Source organism: Biomphalaria glabrata, chromosome 6 (genome assembly GCF_947242115.1).
Source record: "Biomphalaria glabrata chromosome 6, xgBioGlab47.1, whole genome shotgun sequence".
NCBI lineage: Eukaryota > Metazoa > Mollusca > Gastropoda > Planorbidae > Biomphalaria > Biomphalaria glabrata.
Window position 1 is genome coordinate 33,908,522 of NC_074716.1, and position 22,999 is coordinate 33,931,520.

Below are 22,999 nucleotides of genomic sequence, written 5' to 3' on the forward strand. Positions count from 1 at the left end.
GTTGTAAATAAATAACTTACACGAGACTCTAATCTCTAATGTTTGTTGTAACTAAGTAACTTACACGAGACTCTGATCTCTAATGTTTGTTGTAAATAAATAACTTACACGAGACTCTAATCTCTAATGTTTGTTGTAAATAAATAACTTACACGAGACTAATCTCTAATGTTTGTTGTAAATAAATAACTTACACGAGACTCTAATCTCTAATGTTTGTTGTAAATAAATAACTTACACGAGACTAATCTCTAATGTTTGTTGTAAATAAATAACTTACACGAGACTAATCTCTAATGTTTGTTGTAAATAAATAACTTACACGAGACTAATCTCTAATGTTTGTTGTAAATAAATAATTTACACGAGACTCTAATCTCTAATGTTTGTTGTATATAAATAACTTACACGAGACTCTAATCTCTAATGTTTGTTGTAAATAAATAACTTACACGAGACTAATCTCTAATGTTTGTTGTAAATAAATAACTTACACGAGACTCTAATCTCTAATGTTTGTTGTAAATAAATAACTTACACGAGACTCTGATCTCTAATGTTTGCTGTATGGTGTTAGCCTCACATACGTACTCATCCTGATGTTCACAAGAAAGTTGTGCAATTGAATACGTTAACATTGTAGCATTGTTGATTAGAGCAACTTCAGTTCCTAGACCCTTCCGAAATAGGCGAAGTACCTTGGGAGGAGCAGGTCCGGTAGTACAAGAAATAGTATAAGAACTACTGTTACTATACCAACCTTTGGTAGACACTTTTTCTGAATCTGAGTTTTTAAAACAAAATAAATGTGAAAGTTCAGTTAATATTGTGATACTTATTGGAATAATTAAATCTATTTCAACATATTTAAACACTATTTTGTAAAATAGAGAAAAAAATATATTTCAAAGTTTAGAATAGTATATTTAGCTTTTTATTAGCTCACGTTCAATCACATATTAATCAATTCACAGACACTTTATTACCTTTAATCACAGACACGTAGACTTATTAACTCTTTGACTGCTGTGTTTTTTTTTCAAAAAAATGCTACTTTTTTTTTTAAAATAAGAAAATGTTCCAAACATGGCTAAAACTAAAATTTATTTTTTAAGTACCAATAATGCTATAGTAACATATTTGGTATCAAAGTAAAGGTAAATGAATGGAGAATGTGAAAATGTAAACATCTTTCTATTTAAATATAAGATACAAATTATAATCTAAATAATATGACACTCAGAAAAAAAAATGGATGCCAACTTTAGAACTTTTGAGACCTAAATTTAGATTTTGTTCTTTGTATTACTGTTGAAACAGCATATTTAGACTATTTACAGCATTTTCAAAAAGAAATGTGATAAAACAATCAATAAAAGATGATGAATCATTGATTATATTATTATTTTTACCTGTTTTTTTAGTCTGAAAAAAAGTGAAAATTATTGCGCTTTTAATTACTACCAATAACAATAGATACCAGTACTAAATCTATCAACCAAATGCACTCAAATATTATGTACATTTGAATCAATGGGATATAGATCTAGATTTGTCTTCTTTATATTTGCCTAGAACATCTTTCATTCTAATACTAGACCAGTGCAAGACATTTAATCATTTAAGTTAACGCAAAATAAACTGTCCTCTCTCCACGTTCTAATGCTTGTCTTTTAAACTCGTGGGGTCAATAGAAATCGGAAATACGCACTAGAATTTGAATAACTGACATATCTAGTCAGTTGATTCAGAAGCAGTCTACTTACTAAATGATATAGATGTGCTATTGATTCCGCTAGTCAAGGGAATAAATGCGTTTCTGACATTGACGAAATACTGGTTGTCTCCCCATGTGACACTCATTGTGTTAATGGAACAATCCGACCTGTAAAATGAATTCTGTAGAAACCCTGTCCCATTGACAGCTCCGATGATAACATCCGAGGAATTCTGAAAAAAAAAGAGGTAATAATATTGGCTGTGCATTGAGGATTTCACACTCAAAGTTAATCACAATAATGTGTTCCTCGTTTACATTTCGATTTTTTCAAAGCTTCTATAAGTTCACTCTGTCTGTCTGTCTGGCCAAAAGTTTGTACACGTGATTTCTCAAACACCTAATCTCAGATCAAGCTGAAATTTTACAGTTATTTCTTTTACCTGACAACACAAGAATAAATTTCAAAATTATTAAGCAGTTAATTAACTGTTGGTAATAAATTACTTTGGTATCTCAACCAAGAGAAAGAAACAGTATTGATTCATTTTTGTTAGGTACAATAAATATTTGTGTAAGGTTTCAGCTTGATCGGAATGGGTGTGGGAGAAAAAAAGTTATAATTTTTACCAGATAGAGTTGATTTAAGCTTTATCAAAACAGCAGGTGTACTTTTAATGAAACAAAAAGTAACTATTATAACTTAATGCATGTAGCAGTAGCGCAATGCGACTTTTGCATAACACCCCCCCTCCCGGCCACCATCAATAAGTTAACTTATGACAGACTATGTTACTTAAAACATAACCTGTTGGTTTGCAGTACCATAGAATCCAATCACTTTCTAAGTCACTACGCATCACTTTTATGTTCATTTCATTCAAACTTGTCATTCTAGAATTCACACATTTCTCTTACAGCTCTTGATTGTTGTAACTTACATCTAACTTCCTGTAAAATGTGCACAACACTTTCTCTGGCAACACTTTAAATTGGCAGTTGATTGACAAAACAGTAGGTGTAGAGGATGTAGAGCAACTTAACCCTTCTGGTAAAGCTGAAATTAGACATAACATTATCAAACGAAGGAACTATTAGACTTTGATATAAATGTTTTTATCTTTGAAGGCGCTTGTAAGGGACATAAGATATCTTATAATACATTTTGTGTCATTTTCGTACAGAAGCTTTTAACTATGAGAACACAATGACATTGAATCTTGTTTTTTTTTTAACTCAACATTTTGTGTTCACTTCTGTTTCTATCGTTATCTTTCTTTTTGTGTTCACTTCTGTTTCTATCGTTATCTTTCTTTTTGTGTTCACTTCTGTTTCTATCGTTATCTTTCTTTTTGTGTTCACTTCTGTTTCTATCGTTATCTTTCTTTTTGTGTTCACTTCTGTTTCTATCGTTATCTTTCTTTTTGTGTTCACTTCTGTTTCTATCGTTATCTTTCTTTTTGTGTTCACTTCTGTTTCTATCGTTATCTTTCTTTTTGTGTTCACTTCTGTTTCTATCGTTATCTTTCTTTTTGTGTTCACTTCTGTTTCTATCGTTATCTTTCTTTTTTTTTTCCCTTTCTGTCTTCCTTTTGATCTCTAGACCTATATCATTTACTATGTGTTACCTTTTGATCTCTAGACCTATATCATTTACTTTGCGTTACCTTTTGATCTCTAGACCTATATCATTTACTATGTGTTACCTTTTGATCTCTAGACCTATATCATTTACTTTGCGTTACCTTTTGATCTCTAGACCTATATCATTTACTATGTGTTACCTTTTGATCTCTAGACCTATATCATTTACTATGTGTTACCTTTTGATCTCTAGACCTATATCATTTACTATGTGTTACCTTTTGATCTCTAGACCTATATCATTTACTATGTGTTACCTTTTGATCTCTAGACCTATATCATTTACTATGTGTTACCTTTTGATCTCTAGACATATATCATTTACTTTGTGTTACCTTTTGATCTCTAGACCTATATCATTTACTATGTGTTACCTTTCTTTCTTTTTTTCATTTCGTTTAGAGATATTTAAAGGAATGACTTCGTGTGTTTAATGACACGGAGATTTACTCTTTGTTAACACATACATTTTGAAAGCAATCTAAGTTTGATCAGCGCTAGACACATTTAGCTCATGCTTTGAAGACAAGACGTCGGAGTTTAATCGACAGATTTACTCTTGATTTACAAAAAAAACATTTGCAATCGTCATTGGCATCGCGGAACCACTGTTTCACAATATAAGAAAAATCTGACATTTAAAAATAACAAAATATGAAAACCTTTAAGCTTAGAGATTTACGCAGCTCTGTCCACAATAACAATCTACTCTGTTGTTTCATCAACTGACAACTGGTCTCACAGACACATTTGAGGTTCTATACACCCCTTAGAAGGTTCTCGTTACCTGTAAGAAGGCACTACTACTACAGATCTGCCACATCACCAGAAAATTCCTCAGTAGATACTGTTAAGTGGATTTCAATGAATTTTGTTTTCATTTAACGAAGCTCGACCCTGGCAGTGCCAGAGAATGAAAACAATTAGTTCATTTCTAAAATAATAATAATAATAACAATGATCAAGTTTTATTATGCCGAAGAATATTTGATGTATACATACTTGTGAGCTTTTAATACAAGGACGTAAGCCTAATCTCTAACTCAATGACATTGATAGTTTCAAATGTCTTACCATATACTGAGAAATTCTGACAAACTTGCATTGAGTACTGACGATCAACCACCATACATGCGCTGGTCAGGTCAGGGTCTATAGTCAAACTCCATTGTAGTTGATTGTTGGCTTGATCTATAGTCAGATTTCTACAGAAGAAGCTTGAAGTCGGTTGTGTTACAACACAGTTGAAGACAGTCACTGAACTTTTGAGAAGCAATAAATCAACTTTGGTGGTGGATGTGTTGTAGAACGGGTTGACTAAATTATATGTAGTTCCAGCTTCTACAGTGGCAGTAGTGTTTGCTTGATCTGGAAATAGAAAGTTCTTTTTGTGTGTTCCCTTGTATTGTACACGGATATTTCCTGTAAGTGACCAATAAAATCCTGCTCAAACCCAACCAGAACAAAAAGTTCGAATTCCTCACACACAAAAAATCCAGTATGTCGACAACAACAAGATAATATCAAATTATTAAAAATAAATCCCAGCTCTCAAATCTGAAAATAAATCTACAGAATGGCTAAAGTCTGAACAAGACATATTAAACAAACAATTATTCGTCTTCAAATAGCCTACATGCAAACTATATTATAAAGGTTTCGATGACCTCCTAGGCGTTCACAAAGATTAACCATTCGTAAAAAAAAGGCAAGCAACAACTTTTGTATTTTAGTTTCGATAATTCCCCAAAAGACCGCAGTTTATATAAAAAGCACAAAAATAAAAAAAAAAATAGATTACAATTTCTATTTTTAATGCATTTTGTTTCCTTGTCACTAAGTCTACGGCCTAGACTTATAGTATCTAGAGTCTTTTTCTTGTGATTAGCCGAAATGATGACAACAACAAAAGTTGTAAAACTTAAAATTAAAAATAGACTAGATACTATATATAGATGAAAAGCTGAAGGGAAGCTGAACAATGTGTGATGAAGGGTCGATCAATCGAAGGATGCTAAAAAAAAAGATGAGGGTTTTCTTTGTAATAAAAAAAAGGCAGAAAAGTGTGAAAACGTGTGTGTGTAGGCTATAGAGGGTTACGGTCGAAAAGCAACAAAGGGAATATGAAATATTGATAAGGCCAAGAAAAGTCACAGAGTCAGGGTTCCAGAAAGAGAGAAGGAAAGAGAGCTGACCGATTCTATCATAGAAACTACTTCAATGGCTAAAGCATATGCTAGGGGAATCATTGAAATATGACCATTGGATTACAATTTGAACAAATAGCTATAGCATGGGAACAAATCAACGGGCGTAACTTTGCCGAAAACATCTCGACAATTCAGAGTTATCGTTTAGTTATTTATTTTCCTTCAATATTTCCTGTATTATAAAAATAAAAAGAAGTAAACTATTTGGTTTTAAATACTACTTAAAAAACAAAGCTTATATTGCGTTAAATTAAAATCCATTATTTTGAATTAATCATGCAATTAATTTTTAGTAGTTGTTGTGACGATACGAAACTTGCAAGCCAAAGTTCATTTGAGTTTTTCCCAGCAAACAGTGAGAAACTTTGATTTTTAACTTAATCAATTATTTTCATGTCCACCCATACTTAATTTCTTTTAGGATTTATCTCCCCTCGCACTGTTTCTCACGGGACGATTCTCGACATAAAACATTAACTAGCCTCTCTAGGGCTAACTTTTAATTTTGACCGCTGTGCAGGTGATCGCACACAATAGTCGCTGCACGCAGCGGCCTAATAACTTTTCACACCTATTCTCTCTCCCCCCCCCCCCCCCCGCAGGATACGCATCTAAGAAAGCATTGCACTCGGGCTGGACAGATACATATTCGCTTAAGACTTTACTCTCACGGTAAGCAACGAATATTGACCATAAATCTGACCTGACGCCTGACATCTCCGGTACATCGATACATGTGAGAAAATCAGCTAGATTTCTTCCCCACCCGTTAAACAAAATGCCCCAACTATATATAGAGAGACCAAAGCATTCCAAGTTAGGCCCGCTAGGACTCGTACAGTCTCCTCTGTTAGGAAGTTTAGTTGTGAGGTTTCATTAGAAACAAACGGCCTGGTTGCTACCCCCGATTGCTACACACGATTGCTACACCCGATTGCTATAACTACCAGATCTCCACCCAAAGCTGTAACCAGAGCAGACCACACCAGATACCCCCCCCCCCCAATTATATACCTGTTAGCAAGAAGGCATTGCCTACTGTCCTTGGCCTTAACATATTGCCCAGTGTCCACAGTGCCCTATACTGACCAGTATCATCTGCCATTTATTTGAGGATATATTCTCAAAACCAGTCAAAAGATGGATTTCTTTGGTTTTTTATACTTACTAAATGTAGCATCAGAACTATTGATCCCTGGACCTGAAGGGAACAAAGAATTTTGAACATTGATGAAGAACTGATTGATTCCGAGTCCAATGATGTCTGAAGTGATGCAAATACATTGAGATGTGTAGAGACTAGGGCTGCTCTCCAGACACCGTCCGAGGAATTTCTCGGGAAAATTCTGGTACAAAACAAAAGAATACAATGTTTTGATCACGTGATGAATCGCTTCTCACCTATGTCTATTTCTTTTCATTTCTCAATCGGTTCGTTTTTCTCTCTCTCCCTCTCGCTCTATCTGTCTTTCTAGCCCGCCGACAGAAGGAACGTGCCTTCACCCCACATTACAAACGTACCACAATGTTGTCGCGCACGGCAGTTTAAACACTCTCTAATGCAGCGGTTCTCAACCTTTTAGGCTCGGCGACCCCTTTTTACACCCCCCCCCCTCAATCTGCAGCAACCCCCCCCCCTCACACTTACAAAGCAATAGAAGAATGGACAAAAACAATCCATTTTTCGATTGTCTTAGGCGACCCCAAAGGGGTCGCGACCCACAGGTTGAGAACCCCTGCTCTAATGGTTGTCATGTTGTGTACCAAGAAATGTTTCAACCTGTTTTGTTCCCTGAAGGAGTGTACATCTACGTGCACAGTAGCAACATGAACAAACGTAAAGACCCCCCCCCACACACTTTTTTTTAGTTGTGGCCCCGGACTAGTTATGTTTGTCCCCCTCCCTGCTGGCGGGCCTGCTCTCTTTCTGTTCCTCTCTGTCTCTCTCTCTCTCTCTTTCTTCCATTACGCCGTCCACTTTTCCGGTGCACAAATTTGGTAGTTCTAATTTGAATATACAATAACGTGAAGAAGTATCTTAATAAATGATACATCCTTTCAATCATCCTGCTTTGATTTATAACAAAATAACGTTTATAAATAACAATCATATCAATGAATTTAAATGCAATCTCAGCAAGAGTTGAAATATATGCACAGTTGAATTAAGATATATACATTAGCAAAAGTTGACCATAAATAGATAAAGTTGACCATAAATAGATAAAGTTGTCATGTAATACATACATAAACAGTGTTGGAAATGCGTCTTCGGTATAGATTACAAAGAACTCCTGGATAAACATTGTTGACTTGACAAGTGACAAGTATTGGCGAGGAAGCAGGGGTGGACAATGAGCAGCTCACGCTTACTGGTAGCACTGAAACAAGTAGAATATCAGGGTGTATAGTCGGTAACTCATTAATACAAACAAAACTTTATTGTTGGAAACACTGAGACATTTACTATAAGATGTTAGTTGGTAACATGAATCCTTATCGAACTAGACCAGGGGTGGGCAAATTACGACGCGCTGACCACATGCGGCCCGCCGAAGTGTTTTATGCGCCCGCCGAAGCTTAAAGAAATAAGGTGTTCCCACACATTACACATATAAAAATGCAAATATATTTATATAAATAATTGTAAATATATATCGATCTAGAAATAATTAAAACTTCTGATTCTTATCACTTATCATGAAGAGGCTAAAGAAACATTGTCTTTAAACGTCATTCTAAAAAGTTTAAAGTAAACGAAGATTATTCTTAATGGCAATATTTCGAAACATTCAGTCAAAGACAAACACAATCCAGTATTTATTCAATTCTATCAAAAACTGTGTTGAAAGTGTTGGGTCGGCTTGTACAAGATGGCAAGTGTAACAACTTATGGAGCTCGTGCTTTGACTAAGAAAAACAGTCTTTTTAATAAAATAAAGCAATGAATATCAAATATATTGTTGGAATTGATTTCGCAATGATCTTATTATTGGCACAGGGCCAGCCTTAGGGTCACCAATTGGTGAGGACCTTGCACTGACTCCTTCCTTATTATTTTAGAGAAGAAATAGCGACACTTGTCCTCAATGTTATTGTTGAAGTACAATAGGTTTTTGATAATCTGAATAATTTTAATGTTGTCGCTTTTTTATATTATTTTTTTTATTTGAGGCCACCAAATTCACTTTGCCAAGGAGCCTCCAATTATCTGCTGGCCATGACTGGCAGTTCCTAGAAGTACTTGAAGATTTGGAAACAAAACATTCCGATGTTCGGTAACACAGTAGTATTCACTGGCCTAGAAGAATATGGAATCTCAAGGAAGAAATAGTTAGGTTCATTGAAGGACTGTGTTGCTAATATTTCTAATGAAGAGTTGAAGACAGACTTCATGTGTATCATTGGAGACATTGCAATGTTTTGTTTGCAAATGAAATGTATCTGCATCTTAAATCTTTTCAAACAAAGTTATTCCACGTCTTGAGGCAGCGAGTGAACTCGGGTCTTATCATTTTCCTTAGCTGAAAGGTGAAACTATTTCTAGTGAAATGGATGAAATTACAAGACTTATTTGGATTCCTTGATTGTGGAATTTGAAAGCAAATTTTAAGACGTCAAGATCTTGGAACTAGTTTTCAATACCATCAGCTCACCATTTAATGCAGAAGCTGATTCAGCTCTAGATGACATACCTCCAAGCAAATTATGACCTGAGAGAGTAATTCCAGTGAGTTCTTCTACGGAAGTTTCATGACTGCCAGAAGCTGTATTCCCATAGTTAAGAAAACTTTGCTGCGAAGCTGTCACATTATTCGGAACCTAATTCATCTGTGAACACGCTTTATTTCGTTTGTTTGAAAATTATGAATTGTTAGAACAAGTCGATGCTCACTGACTGTAATTTGACAGCAGTCGCAAGAACAAAACAACTAGTAAGCTAGTTCTACAGTTACAGAACATTATGCACGGATGTAAACAGTTAAATGCTTCACATTAAGTACAATTGTACATTTGTGGTGAATTGTGATGTAAAAAGACAATAACAAAATTGAAAAAAATATTCGTAAAATTAGTTCAAGAAATTGCTAACTGTTGTTGTAATTCCTCAATTGTGAGTAAAAAAAAAAAAATAATTTATGCGGCACGCCAGTCCCCAGATTTTTTAAATGCGGCCCTCGGTTGAAAAAGGTTGCCCACCCCTGAACTAGACTATTGGTCTTTTCACATAGTGAACGAAGTGTCCAATTCTGTTACTAGTCAATATTCTGATCAACTTATCTTCTTATCTTATAAAATACAGACGTTACTTTAAAAAAATGAAGATGATTTCGTTCAACGCGTGTTCCTAGGTCAACCTAGTCATGCATGTTAACCAGTGACTTCAATTCTGCCAAATCAACATCAACATTATCCCAGACATGAGTGCTTTCCCTTTTGACTTCCTATTTTTTTTTCTTCTGTATGTCCCCATGTCTAGAGAATCTGAAACGTGTCTGTACTCTGTTCTAATTCATAAGCTACAAAAAAAAAATGATGAAACTAAATATAATTTATAGAGACCCATGGGCGTAGTCAGGGGGATTTGGGGTTCAACCCCCCCGCGAAATGAAATCCCCTCGGAGGGGGATGGATCGGAATTTAGTAACTTGTTTTTTGCCTTGATTCAGTTTAATTTAGGCGATATTTTAATACTAAACCCTCACTTGCCCCCAGCGCAGCTAAGGGGGATTTGAGTTTAAAACGGAAAAAAAAAGAATGCAAACGACAATCCCCAAATTCCAAGAGCATAGTTAAGGGGGATTTGATTTTAAAACCCCCTCCGAAATTTACGATAAAACACATCCTCTTCAATATAAAACTATCCATACATCAGTCACCAGATTCTATGAGCGTAGCAAAGAGGGGTTTTGTGTTTAAAACACCCACTAGCGGGTTTAGAGCAAAGAACCACCTCTTCAATATAAAAAAGCAAATTGTACACTAAAAATTCTATGAGCGTAGCCAAAAGGTTTTTGAGTTTAAACCCCGCTTCAGTGGGATTGGAAGCTAAAAAATACCTCTTCAATATAAAAAAAGCAAATAGCATACTCAAAAGTCTATGATCGTAGCCATAGGGGGTTTTAAGTTTAAACCCCCCTTCAGCGTGGTTTGAAGCTAAAAAAATAACTCTGCAATATAAAAAAAAGCTAATTGCACACTCAAAATTCTAAGAGCGTAGCCATTGGGGGTTTCAAGTTTAAACCTTCCTTCAGTGGGGTTTGAAGCTAAAAAAAAAATACCTCTTCAATATAAAAGAAAAGCAAATTCTACTCTCAAAATTCTATGAGTTTTTTTAAAGTTTAAAACACCTCCGTGGTTTTGAGTTTAAATATCCAATACAGAGAGTTTTGAGGTTGAAAACATCTCTTTTCAATTTTATTCTAAAGCAAACTACAGTATCAAATTATATGAGCTTAGATAATGGGGTTTTGAATTTAAAAAAAAAAAAAAACTCCACAGATTTTTTAGTTTAAAACCCATGAACAAATGACTTTGACGATAAAAATTTCCCTTTTCGATACAAAATCTAAAGCAAACTACAGTCAGCTAATTCCACGAGCGTAGCCAAGAGAGGTTACACATTTCTACCAAGTGGCTGTGCTCCTTTAATAAAGTGCACTGAATAGTCATCTGCCGAAATTGAAAAACACTAAATATGGCTCAACAAAGATGGCTAAGACAGATTTTAGGAGTCAGTTGTAGAGATTGGGTCTCAATCAAATATATCCTATGCCGAACTTGGAGTCGACCCATTAGTAAGGTTGTGACAGTGCGTCGCATGAGGTTAGCGGGACATGTTTTCCGACAAAATGAATTACGCATAATAAGAGTTGCGATGACATGGAGGCCATTACGCGGAAAGCGCAAACAGGGACATCCTAGTATAACTTGGCGCCACGCTTTCATGGAGGTCCTCAGAGCAGGTGGAAAGGTACATAAGGTTTTTAAAATAAAACTTTTTAATAGCAGGATAATGCACTGTAGATATCTCAAAATATGCATTTTGTTGGCTTTTAATACCGGAAAGAGTGCTTGGAGTGAAGCCCCGCGCTCCCCCAGACCCCCTTGCTGGCAATGGCGGTGAGTCTACAATTTTTTCACTAACTCAAAAAAGAACCTATTCTAGGGTACAATAAACGTCTACCGACAGAATGAAGGGTCAGAATGTAATAAAGATTAATTATGTACACACCCGCACACGCATGCACACACCTATATATATTTTTTACGTGCGGAGGGGAAGAAAAATCTACCCAAACACACCCCCCCCGAAAAAAAATGGCTACGCCCATGTAGAGAACTCAGACTCTAAGAACTAAGATCCTAAAGTACGTAATATATGTAGATTCAAAAGAGCTTACCATAGACCGAGACGTTTGTACACACGTGACTTGTAGTGTCGTAGTTAAGTAGCAGACACATAGACAGAAGGTCGACAGGGACAAAACTCAATGTGACCGTCACATTGGTCATATTGTCATCACTAGTGGCAATGTATATAGAGATGTTACTACCACTCTTGACCAGACAGCTGCTTGCCACCACGGTACAGTTGATCACTGTCAACTGATTTCCCTGTAGACTTACGCTCAAATCAGATATAGATGTCTTGTAAAAACCACGTGTCCAGGAGTAACTTTTTCCTGCTTCCACTAGTCCATCAACTGACACAGCTTCACCTTAATATAAGCACAGAACTCAAGGCATAAGCATTGTCATTTTTTTTATTTTGATTGTATACATTTATTTTAGAATGTTGTTCTAATCAGATAGTAATTCTATAGTTTCATTAGATGATATAAAACATCTAGTACTTATCTGTAACATATTGATCTACCAATGCAAGTAAGCCCAAAACAAAAATGATCATTGAAGTAGCGGTGGTAAATGAAAGTGTAGTCTCTTTAGATACAAAACCCAGTTGTTAAAATAATGAATAATAGAATTGTATTTGTATAAACTATAAAAAAGGAAATAAAATGGTAAAACCGAAATTTTCTTTCACATTAAAGATGGCAGTAATCAGGTCAGATTATCCACTTATCACTATTAAATAAGAAACGTATGATGAAAGTATTTTACTTCATTAACTTTTCATTGAATTGATTCGTTATCATGAACAAATTAAAGGCTCGGGGAACTGGAGACAAGCTCAAATCTCCCCCAACACCGACTTTTTCACTAGGTAGAGAGTACAAACAACAGGTAGAGAGAGTACAAACAACAGGTAGAGAGAGTACAAACAACAGGTAGAGAGAGTACAAACAACAGGTAGAGAGAGTACAAACAACAGGTAGAGAGAGTACAAACAACAGGTAGAGAGAGTACAAACAACAGGTAGAGAGAGTACAAACAACAGGTAGAGAGAGTACAAACAACAGGTAGAGAGAGTACAAACAACAGGTAGAGAGAGTACAAACAACAGGTAGAGAGAGTACAAACAACAGGTAGAGAGAGTACAAACAACAGGTAGAGAGAGTACAAACAACAGGTAGAGAGAGTACAAACAACAGGTAGAGAGAGTACAAACAACAGGTAGAGAGAGTACAAACAACAGGTAGAGAGAGTACAAACAACAGGTAGAGAGAGTACAAACAACAGGTAGAGAGAGTACAAACAACAGGTAGAGAGAGTACAAACAACAGGTAGAGAGAGTACAAACAACAGGTAGAATAAGTACAACAACAATTTAGCTGGAAGGTTAACAGCCTACAACAAAAAGGTTGAGAATCTACAACAAGAAGGTTGAGAATCTACAACAAGAAGGTTGAGAACCTACAACAAGAAGGTTGAGAACTTACAACGAGAAGGTTGAGAACCTACAACAAGAAGGTGGAGAAGCTATAACAAAAAGGATGAGAACCTACAAAAGAAGGTTGAGAACCTACAGCGAGAAGGTTGAGAACCTACAACAAGAAGGTTGAGAACCTACAAAAGAAGGTTGAGAACCTATAACAAGAAGGATGAGAACCTACAAAAGAAGGTTGAGAACCTACAGCGAGAAGGTTGAGAACCTACAACATGAAGGTTCACAACCTACAACTGGACGCTTAGTACTTCTAGTACTAAGGTTTAAAAAAAAATAAGTGTATACTTACATTTCCAGGGCTCACATTGTTTAAACTTAGAAATTGCATTTGTTGTATGTTGTAGTATTAAAATCAAGCAATGTTATCGTTTCATTTTTAAAAGTGAAAATCTTTTCAATGAAAACAAAATAGGGCTCAGTTATACATTGTCCATCATTTTCTATGAACCTAGAAATAAAACTTTGTGTTGTGTAGCAGTGTGAAACCAAAGTGAATCAGTTAATGTTTACTTACATCCTAACTGCGTCCATCTAACAAACAATGATCAATGTTTACTTACATCCTAACTGTGTCCATCTAACAAACAATGATCAATGTTTACTTACATTCTAACTGTGTCCATCTAACAAACAATGATCAATGTTGACTTACATCCTAACTGTGTTCATGTAACAAACAATGATCAATGTTGACTTACATCCTAACTGCGTCCATCTTACAAACAATGATTAATATTGACTTACATTCTGTGTCCATCTAACAAACAATGATCAATGTTGACTTACATTCTGTGTCCATCTAACAAACAATGATCAATGTTGACTTACATTCTGTGTCCATCTAACAAACAATGATCAATGTTGACTTACATTCTGTGTCTATCTAACAAACAATGATCAATGTTGACTTACATCCTAACTGTGTTCATGTAACAAACAATGATCAATGTTGACTTACATCCTAACTGCGTCCATCTAACAAACAATGATCAATGTTTACTTACATGCTAACTGCGTCCATCAAACAAACAATGATCAATGTTTACTTACACGCTAACTGTGTCCATCAAACAAACAATGATCAATGTTGACTTACATTCTAACTATATCCATCTAACAAACAATGATCAATGTTTACTTACATCCTAACTGTGTCCATCTAACAAACAATGATCAATGTTGACTTACATTCTAACTGCGTCTATCTAACAAACAATGATCAATGTTGACTTAAATCCTAACTGTGTCCATCTAACAAACAATGATCAATGTTTACTTACATCATAACTGCGTCCATCTAACAAACAATGATCAATGTTTACTTACATGCTAACTGCGTCCATCAAACAAACAACGATCAATGTTGACTTACATTCTAACTATGTCCATCTAACAAACAATGATCAATGTTTACTTACATCCTAACTGCGCCCATCTAACAAACAATGATCAATGTTTACTTACATGCTAACTGCGTCCATCAAACAAACAATGATCAATGTTGACTTACATTCTAACTATATCCATCTAACAAACAATGATCAATGTTTACTTACATCCTAACTGTGTCCATCTAACAAACAATGATCAATGTTGACTTACATCCTAACTGCGTCCATCTAACAAACAATGATTAATATTGACTTACATTCTGTGTCCATCTAACAAACAATGATCAATGTTGACTTACATTCTGTGTCCATCTAACAAACAATGATCAATGTTGACTTACATTCTGTGTCCATCTAACAAACAATGATCAATGTTGACTTACATTCTGTGTCTATCTAACAAACAATGATCAATGTTGACTTACATCCTAACTGTGTTCATGTAACAAACAATGATCAATGTTGACTTACATCCTAACTGCGTCCATCTAACAAACAATGATTAATATTGACTTACATTCTGTGTCCATCTAACAAACAATGATCAATGTTGACTTACATCCTAACTGTGTCCATCTAAGTAACAATGATCAATGTTTACTTACATCCTAACTGTGTCCATCTAACAAACAATGATCAATGTTGACTTACATCCTAACTGTGTTCATGTAACAAACAATGATCAATGTTGACTTACATTCTAACTGCGTCCATCTAACAAACAATGATCAATGTTGACTTACATTCTAACTGCGTCAATCTAACAAACACTGATCAATGTTTACTTACATCCTAACTGCGTCCATCTTACAAACAATGATCAATGTTTACTTACATCCTAACTGCGTCCATCTAACAAACAATGATCAATGTTGACTTACATTCTAACTATATCCATCTAACAAACAATGATCAATGTTTACTTACATCCTAACTGTGTCCATCTAACAAACAATGATCAATGTTGACTTACATTCTAACTGCGTCTATCTAACAAACAATGATCAATGTTGACTTAAATCCTAACTGTGTCCATCTAACAAACAATGATCAATGTTTACTTACATCATAACTGCGTCCATCTAACAAACAATGATCAATGTTTACTTACATGCTAACTGCGTCCATCAAACAAACAACGATCAATGTTGACTTACATTCTAACTATGTCCATCTAACAAACAATGATCAATGTTTACTTACATCCTAACTGCGCCCATCTAACAAACAATGATCAATGTTTACTTACATGCTAACTGCGTCCATCAAACAAACAATGATCAATGTTGACTTACATTCTAACTATATCCATCTAACAAACAATGATCAATGTTTACTTACATCCTAACTGTGTCCATCTAACAAACAATGATCAATGTTGACTTACATCCTAACTGCGTCCATCTAACAAACAATGATTAATATTGACTTACATTCTGTGTCCATCTAACAAACAATGATCAATGTTGACTTACATTCTGTGTCCATCTAACAAACAATGATCAATGTTGACTTACATTCTGTGTCCATCTAACAAACAATGATCAATGTTGACTTACATTCTGTGTCTATCTAACAAACAATGATCAATGTTGACTTACATCCTAACTGTGTTCATGTAACAAACAATGATCAATGTTGACTTACATCCTAACTGCGTCCATCTAACAAACAATGATTAATATTGACTTACATTCTGTGTCCATCTAACAAACAATGATCAATGTTGACTTACATCCTAACTGTGTCCATCTAAGTAACAATGATCAATGTTTACTTACATCCTAACTGTGTCCATCTAACAAACAATGATCAATGTTGACTTACATCCTAACTGTGTTCATGTAACAAACAATGATCAATGTTGACTTACATTCTAACTGCGTCCATCTAACAAACAATGATCAATGTTGACTTACATTCTAACTGCGTCAATCTAACAAACACTGATCAATGTTTACTTACATCCTAACTGCGTCCATCTTACAAACAATGATCAATGTTTACTTACATCCTAACTGCGTCCATCTAACAAACAATGATCAATGTTTACTTACATCCTAACTGTGTCCATCTAACAAACAATGATCAATGTTTACTTACATCCTAACTGCGCCCATCTAACAAACAATGATCAATGTTTACTTACATGCTAACTGCGTCCATCAAACAAACAATGATCAATGTTTACTTACACGCTAACTGTGTCCATCAAACAAACAATGATCAATGTTGACTTACATTCTAACTATATCCATCTAACAAACAATGATCAATGTTTACTTACATCCTAACTGTGTCCATCTAACAAACAATGATCAATGTTGACTTACATCCTAACTGTGTCCATCTAAGTAACAATGATCAATGTTTACTTACATCCTAACTGTGTCCATCTAACAAACAATGATCAATGTTGACTTACATCCTAACTGTGTTCATGTAACAAACAATGATCAATGTTGACTTACATTCTAACTGCGTCCATCTAACAAACAATGATCAATGTTGACTTACATTCTAACTGCGTCCATCTAACAAACAATGATCAATGTTTACTTACATCCTAACTGCGTCCATCTTACAAACAATGATCAATGTTTACTTACATCCTAACTGCGTCCATCTAAAAAACAATGATCAATGTTTACTTACATCCTAACTGTGTCCATCTAACAAACAATGATCAATGTTTACTTACATCCTAACTGCGTCCATCTAACAAACAATGATCAATGTTGACTTACATCCTAACTGCGTCCACCTAACAAACAATGATCAATGTTTACTTACATCCTAACTGCGTCCATCTAACAAACAATGATCAATGTTGACTTACATCCTAACTGCGTCCACCTAACAAACAATGATCAATGTTTACTTACATTCTAACTGTGTCCATCTAACAAACAATGATCAATGTTGACTTACATTCTAACTGTGTCTATCTAACAAACAATGATCAAAGTTTACTTACATTCTAACTGTGTCCATCTAACAAACAATGATTAATGTTTACTTACATTCTAACTGTGTCCATCTAACAAACAATGATCAATGTTGACTTACATCCTAACTGTGTCCATCTAACAAACAATGATCAATGTTGACTTACATCCTAACTGTGTCCATCTAACAAACAATGATCAATGTTTACTTACATCTTAACTGTGTCCATGTAACAAACAATGATCAATTTTTATTTACATCCTAACTGCGTCCATCAAACAAACAATGATCAATGTTTACTTACATCCTAACTGTGTCCATCTAACAAACAATGATCAATGTTGACTTACATGCTAACTGCGTCCATCAAACAAACAATGATCAATGTTGACTTAAATTCTAACTATATCCATCTAACAAACAATGATCAATGTTTACTTACATCCTAACTGTGTCCATCTAACAAACAATGATCAATGTTGACTTACATCCAAACTGTGTCCATCTAACAAACAATGATCAATGTTTACTTACAGCCTAACTGTGTCCATCTAACAAACAATGATCAATGTTGACTAACATCCTAACTGTGTTCATGTAACAAACAATGATCAATGTTGACTTACATTCTAACTGCGTCTATCTAACAAACAATGATCAATGTTGACTTAAATCCTAACTGTGTCCATCTAACAAACAATGATCAATGTTTACTTACATCATAACTGCGTCCATCTAACAAACAATGATCAATGTTTACTTACATGCTAACTGCGTCCATCAAACAAACAACGATCAATGTTGACTTACATTCTAACTATGTCCATCTAACAAACAATGATCAATGTTTACTTACATCCTAACTGCGCCCATCTAACAAACAATGATCAATGTTTACTTACATGCTAACTGCGTCCATCAAACAAACAATGATCAATGTTGACTTACATTCTAACTATATCCATCTAACAAACAATGATCAATGTTTACTTACATCCTAACTGTGTCCATCTAGCAAACAATGATCAATGTTGACTTACATCCAAACTGTGTCCATCTAACAAACAATGATCAATGTTTACTTACATCCTAACTGTGTCCATCTAACAAACAATGATCAATGTTGACTTACATCCTAACTGTGTTCATGTAACAAACAATGATCAATGTTGACTTACATTCTATATGCGTCCATCTAACAAAAAATGATCAATGTTGACTTACATTCTAAATGCGTCCATCTAACAAACACTGATCAATGTTGACTTACATTTTAACTATGTCCATCTAACAAACAATGATCAATGTTTACTTACATCCTAACTGCACCCATCTAACAAACAATGATCAATGTTTACTTACATGCTAACTGCGTCCATCAAACAAACAATGATCAATGTTTACTTACATGCTAACTGCGTCCATCTAAAAAACAATGATCAATGTTTACTTACATCCTAACTGCGTCCATCTAACAAACAATGATCAATGTTGACTTACATCCTAACTGCGTCCACCTAACAAACAATGATCAATGTTTACTTACATCCTAACTGCGTCCATCTAACAAACAATGATCAATGTTGACTTACATCCTAACTGCGTCCATCTAACAAACAATGATTAATATTGACTTACATTATGTGTCCATCTAACAAACAATGATCAATGTTGACTTACATCCTAACTGTGTCCATCTAAGTAACAATGATCAATGTTTACTTACATCCTAACTGTGTCCATCTAACAAACAATGATCAATGTTGACTTACATCCTAACTGTGTTCATGTTACAAACAATGATCAATGTTGACTTACATTCTAACTGCGTCCATCTAACAAACAATGATCAATGTTGACTTACATTCTAACTGCGTCAATCTAACAAACACTGATCAATGTTTACTTACATCCTAACTGCGTCCATCTTACAAACAATGATCAATATTTACTTACATCCTAACTGCGTCCATCTAACAAACAATGATCAATGTTTACTTACATCCTAACTGTGTCCATCTAACAAACAATGATCAATGTTTACTTACATCCTAACTGCGCCCATCTAACAAACAATGATCAATGTTTACTTACATGCTAACTGCGTCCATCAAACAAACAATGATCAATGTTTACTTACACGCTAACTGTGTCCATCAAACAAACAATGATCAATGTTGACTTACATTCTAACTATATCCATCTAACAAACAATGATCAATGTTTACTTACATCCTAACTGTGTCCATCTAACAAACAATGATCAATGTTGACTTACATCCTAACTGTGTCCATCTAAGTAACAATGATCAATGTTTACTTACATCCTAACTGTGTCCATCTAACAAACAATGATCAATGTTGACTTACATCCTAACTGTGTTCATGTAACAAACAATGATCAATGTTGACTTACATTCTAACTACGTCCATCTAACAAACAATGATCAATGTTGACTTACATTCTAACTGCGTCCATCTAACAAACAATGATCAATGTTTACTTACATCCTAACTGCGTCCATCTTACAAACAATGATCAATGTTTACTTACATCCTAACTGCGTCCATCTAAAAAACAATGATCAATGTTTACTTACATCCTAACTGCGTCCATCTAACAAACAATGATCAATGTTGACTTACATCCTAACTGCGTCCACCTAACAAACAATGATCAATGTTTACTTACATCCTAACTGCGTCCATCTAACAAACAATAATCAATGTTGACTTACATCCTAACTGCGTCCACCTAACAAACAATGATCAATGTTTACTTACATTCTAACTGTGTCCATCTAACAAACAATGATCAATGTTTACTTACATTCTAACTGTGTCTATCTAACAAACAATGATCAAAGTTTACTTACATTCTAACTGTGTCCATCTAACAAACAATGATTAATGTTTACTTACATTCTAACTGTGTCCATCTAACAAACAATGATCAATGTTGACTTACATCCTAACTGTGTCCATCTAACAAACAATGATCAATGTTGACTTACATCCTAACTGTGTCCATCTAACAAACAATGATCAATGTTTACTTACATCTTAACTGTGTCCATGTAACAAACAATGATCAATTTTTATTTACATCCTAACTGCGTCCATCTAACAAACAATGATCAATGTTTACTTACATCCTAACTGCGTCCATCTAACAAACAAGGATCAATGTTGACTTACATGCTAACTGCGTCCATCAAACAAACAATGATCAATGTTGACTTACATTCTAACTATATCCATCTAACAAACAATGATCAATGTTTACTTACATCCTAACTGTGTCCATCTAACAAACAATGATCAATGTTGACTTACATCCAAACTGTGTCCATCTAACAAACAATGATCAATGTTTACTTACATCCTAACTGTGTCCATCTAACAAACAATGATCAATGTTGACTAACATCCTAACTGTGTTCATGTAACAAACAATGATCAATGTTGACTTACATTCTAACTGCGTCTATCTAACAAACAATGATCAATGTTGACTTAAATCCTAACTGTGTCCATCTAACAAACAATGATCAATGTTTACTTACATCATAACTGCGTCCATCTAACAAACAATGATCAATGTTTACTTACATGCTAACTGCGTCCATCAAACAAACAATGATCAATGTTTACTTACATCCTAACTGCGTCCATCTTACAAACAATGATCAATGTTTACTTACATCCTAACTGCGTCCATCTAACAAACAATGATCAATGTTTACTTACATCCTAACTGTGTCCATCTAACAAACAATGATAATGTTTACTTACATCCTAACTGCGTCCATCTAACAAACAATGATCAATGTTTACTTACATCCTAACTGCGTCCATCTAGCAAACAATGATCAATGTTTACTTACATTCTAACTGTGTCCATCTAACAAACAATGATTAATGTTTACTTACATTCTAACTGTGTCCATCTAACAAACAATGATCAATGTTGACTTACATCCTAACTGTGTCCATCTAACAAACAATGATCAATGTTGACTTACATCCTAACTGTGTCCATCTAACAAACAATGATCAATGTTTACTAACATCCTAACTGTGTCCATCTAACAAACAATGATCAATTTTTATTTACATCCTAACTGCGTCCATCTAACAAACAATGATCAATGTTTACTTACATCCTAACTGCGTCCATCTAACAAACAATGATCAATGTTGACTTACATCCTAACTGTGTCCATCTAACAAACAATGATCAATGTTGACTTACATTCTAACTGTGTCCATCTAACAAACAATGATCAAGGTTTACTTACATCATAACTGCGTCCATCTAACAAACAATGATCAATGTTTACTTACATGCTAACTGCGTCCATCAAACAAACAATGATCAATGTTTACTTACATCCTAACTGCGTCCATCTTACAAACAATGATCAATGTTTACTTACATCCTAACTGCGTCCATCTAACAAACAATGATCAATGTTTACTTACATCCTAACTGTGTCCATCTAACAAACAATGATAATGTTTACTTACATCCTAACTGCGTCCATCTAACAAACAATGATCAATGTTTACTTACATCCTAACTGCGTCCATCTAACAAACAATGATCAATGTTTACTTACATTCTAACTGTGTCCATCTAACAAACAATGATTAATGTTTACTTACATTCTAACTGTGTCCATCTAACAAACAATGATCAATGTTGACTTACATCCTAACTGTGTCCATCTAACAAACAATGATCAATGTTGACTTACATCCTAACTGTGTCCATCTAACAAACAATGATCAATGTTTACTAACATCCTAACTGTGTCCATCTAACAAACAATGATCAATTTTTATTTACATCCTAACTGCGTCCATCTAACAAACAATGATCAATGTTTACTTACATCCTAACTGCGTCCATCTAACAAACAATGATCAATGTTGACTTACATCCTAACTGTGTCCATCTAACAAACAATGATCAATGTTGACTTACATTCTAACTGTGTCCATCTAACAAACAATGATCAAGGTTTACTTACATTCTAACTGTGTCCATCTAACAAACAATGATCAATGTTTACATACATCCTAACTGCGGCCATCTAACAAACAATGATCAATGTTGACTTACATTCTAACTGCGTCCATCTAACAAACAATGATCAATGTTGACTTACATCCTAACTGCGTCCATCTAACAAACAATGATCAATGTTGACTTACATCCTAACTGTGTCCA

General features: G+C 34.6%; 1 protein-coding gene across 1 annotated transcript in view; it reads right to left on the minus strand.

The window, feature by feature from the left end:
* The window catches only part of LOC106079555 (uncharacterized), a 22,320-nt gene extending 7,701 nt beyond the window's left edge, over nt 1-14,619 (minus strand). Inside the window, exons 1-8 of the mRNA XM_056031879.1 lie at nt 14,612-14,619; nt 11,976-12,293; nt 7,819-7,952; nt 6,740-6,917; nt 4,436-4,729; nt 2,659-2,774; nt 1,767-1,950; nt 539-784 (exon numbers count right to left, since the gene is read on the minus strand). Of these exons, the coding sequence (XP_055887854.1) occupies nt 539-784; nt 1,767-1,950; nt 2,659-2,774; nt 4,436-4,729; nt 6,740-6,917; nt 7,819-7,952; nt 11,976-12,087 (1,264 nt within the window). The 5' untranslated portion in view covers nt 12,088-12,293; nt 14,612-14,619. The remainder of the gene's footprint in view (nt 1-538; nt 785-1,766; nt 1,951-2,658; nt 2,775-4,435; nt 4,730-6,739; nt 6,918-7,818; nt 7,953-11,975; nt 12,294-14,611) is intronic.
* Nucleotides 14,620-22,999: the final 8,380 nt, after the last annotated feature.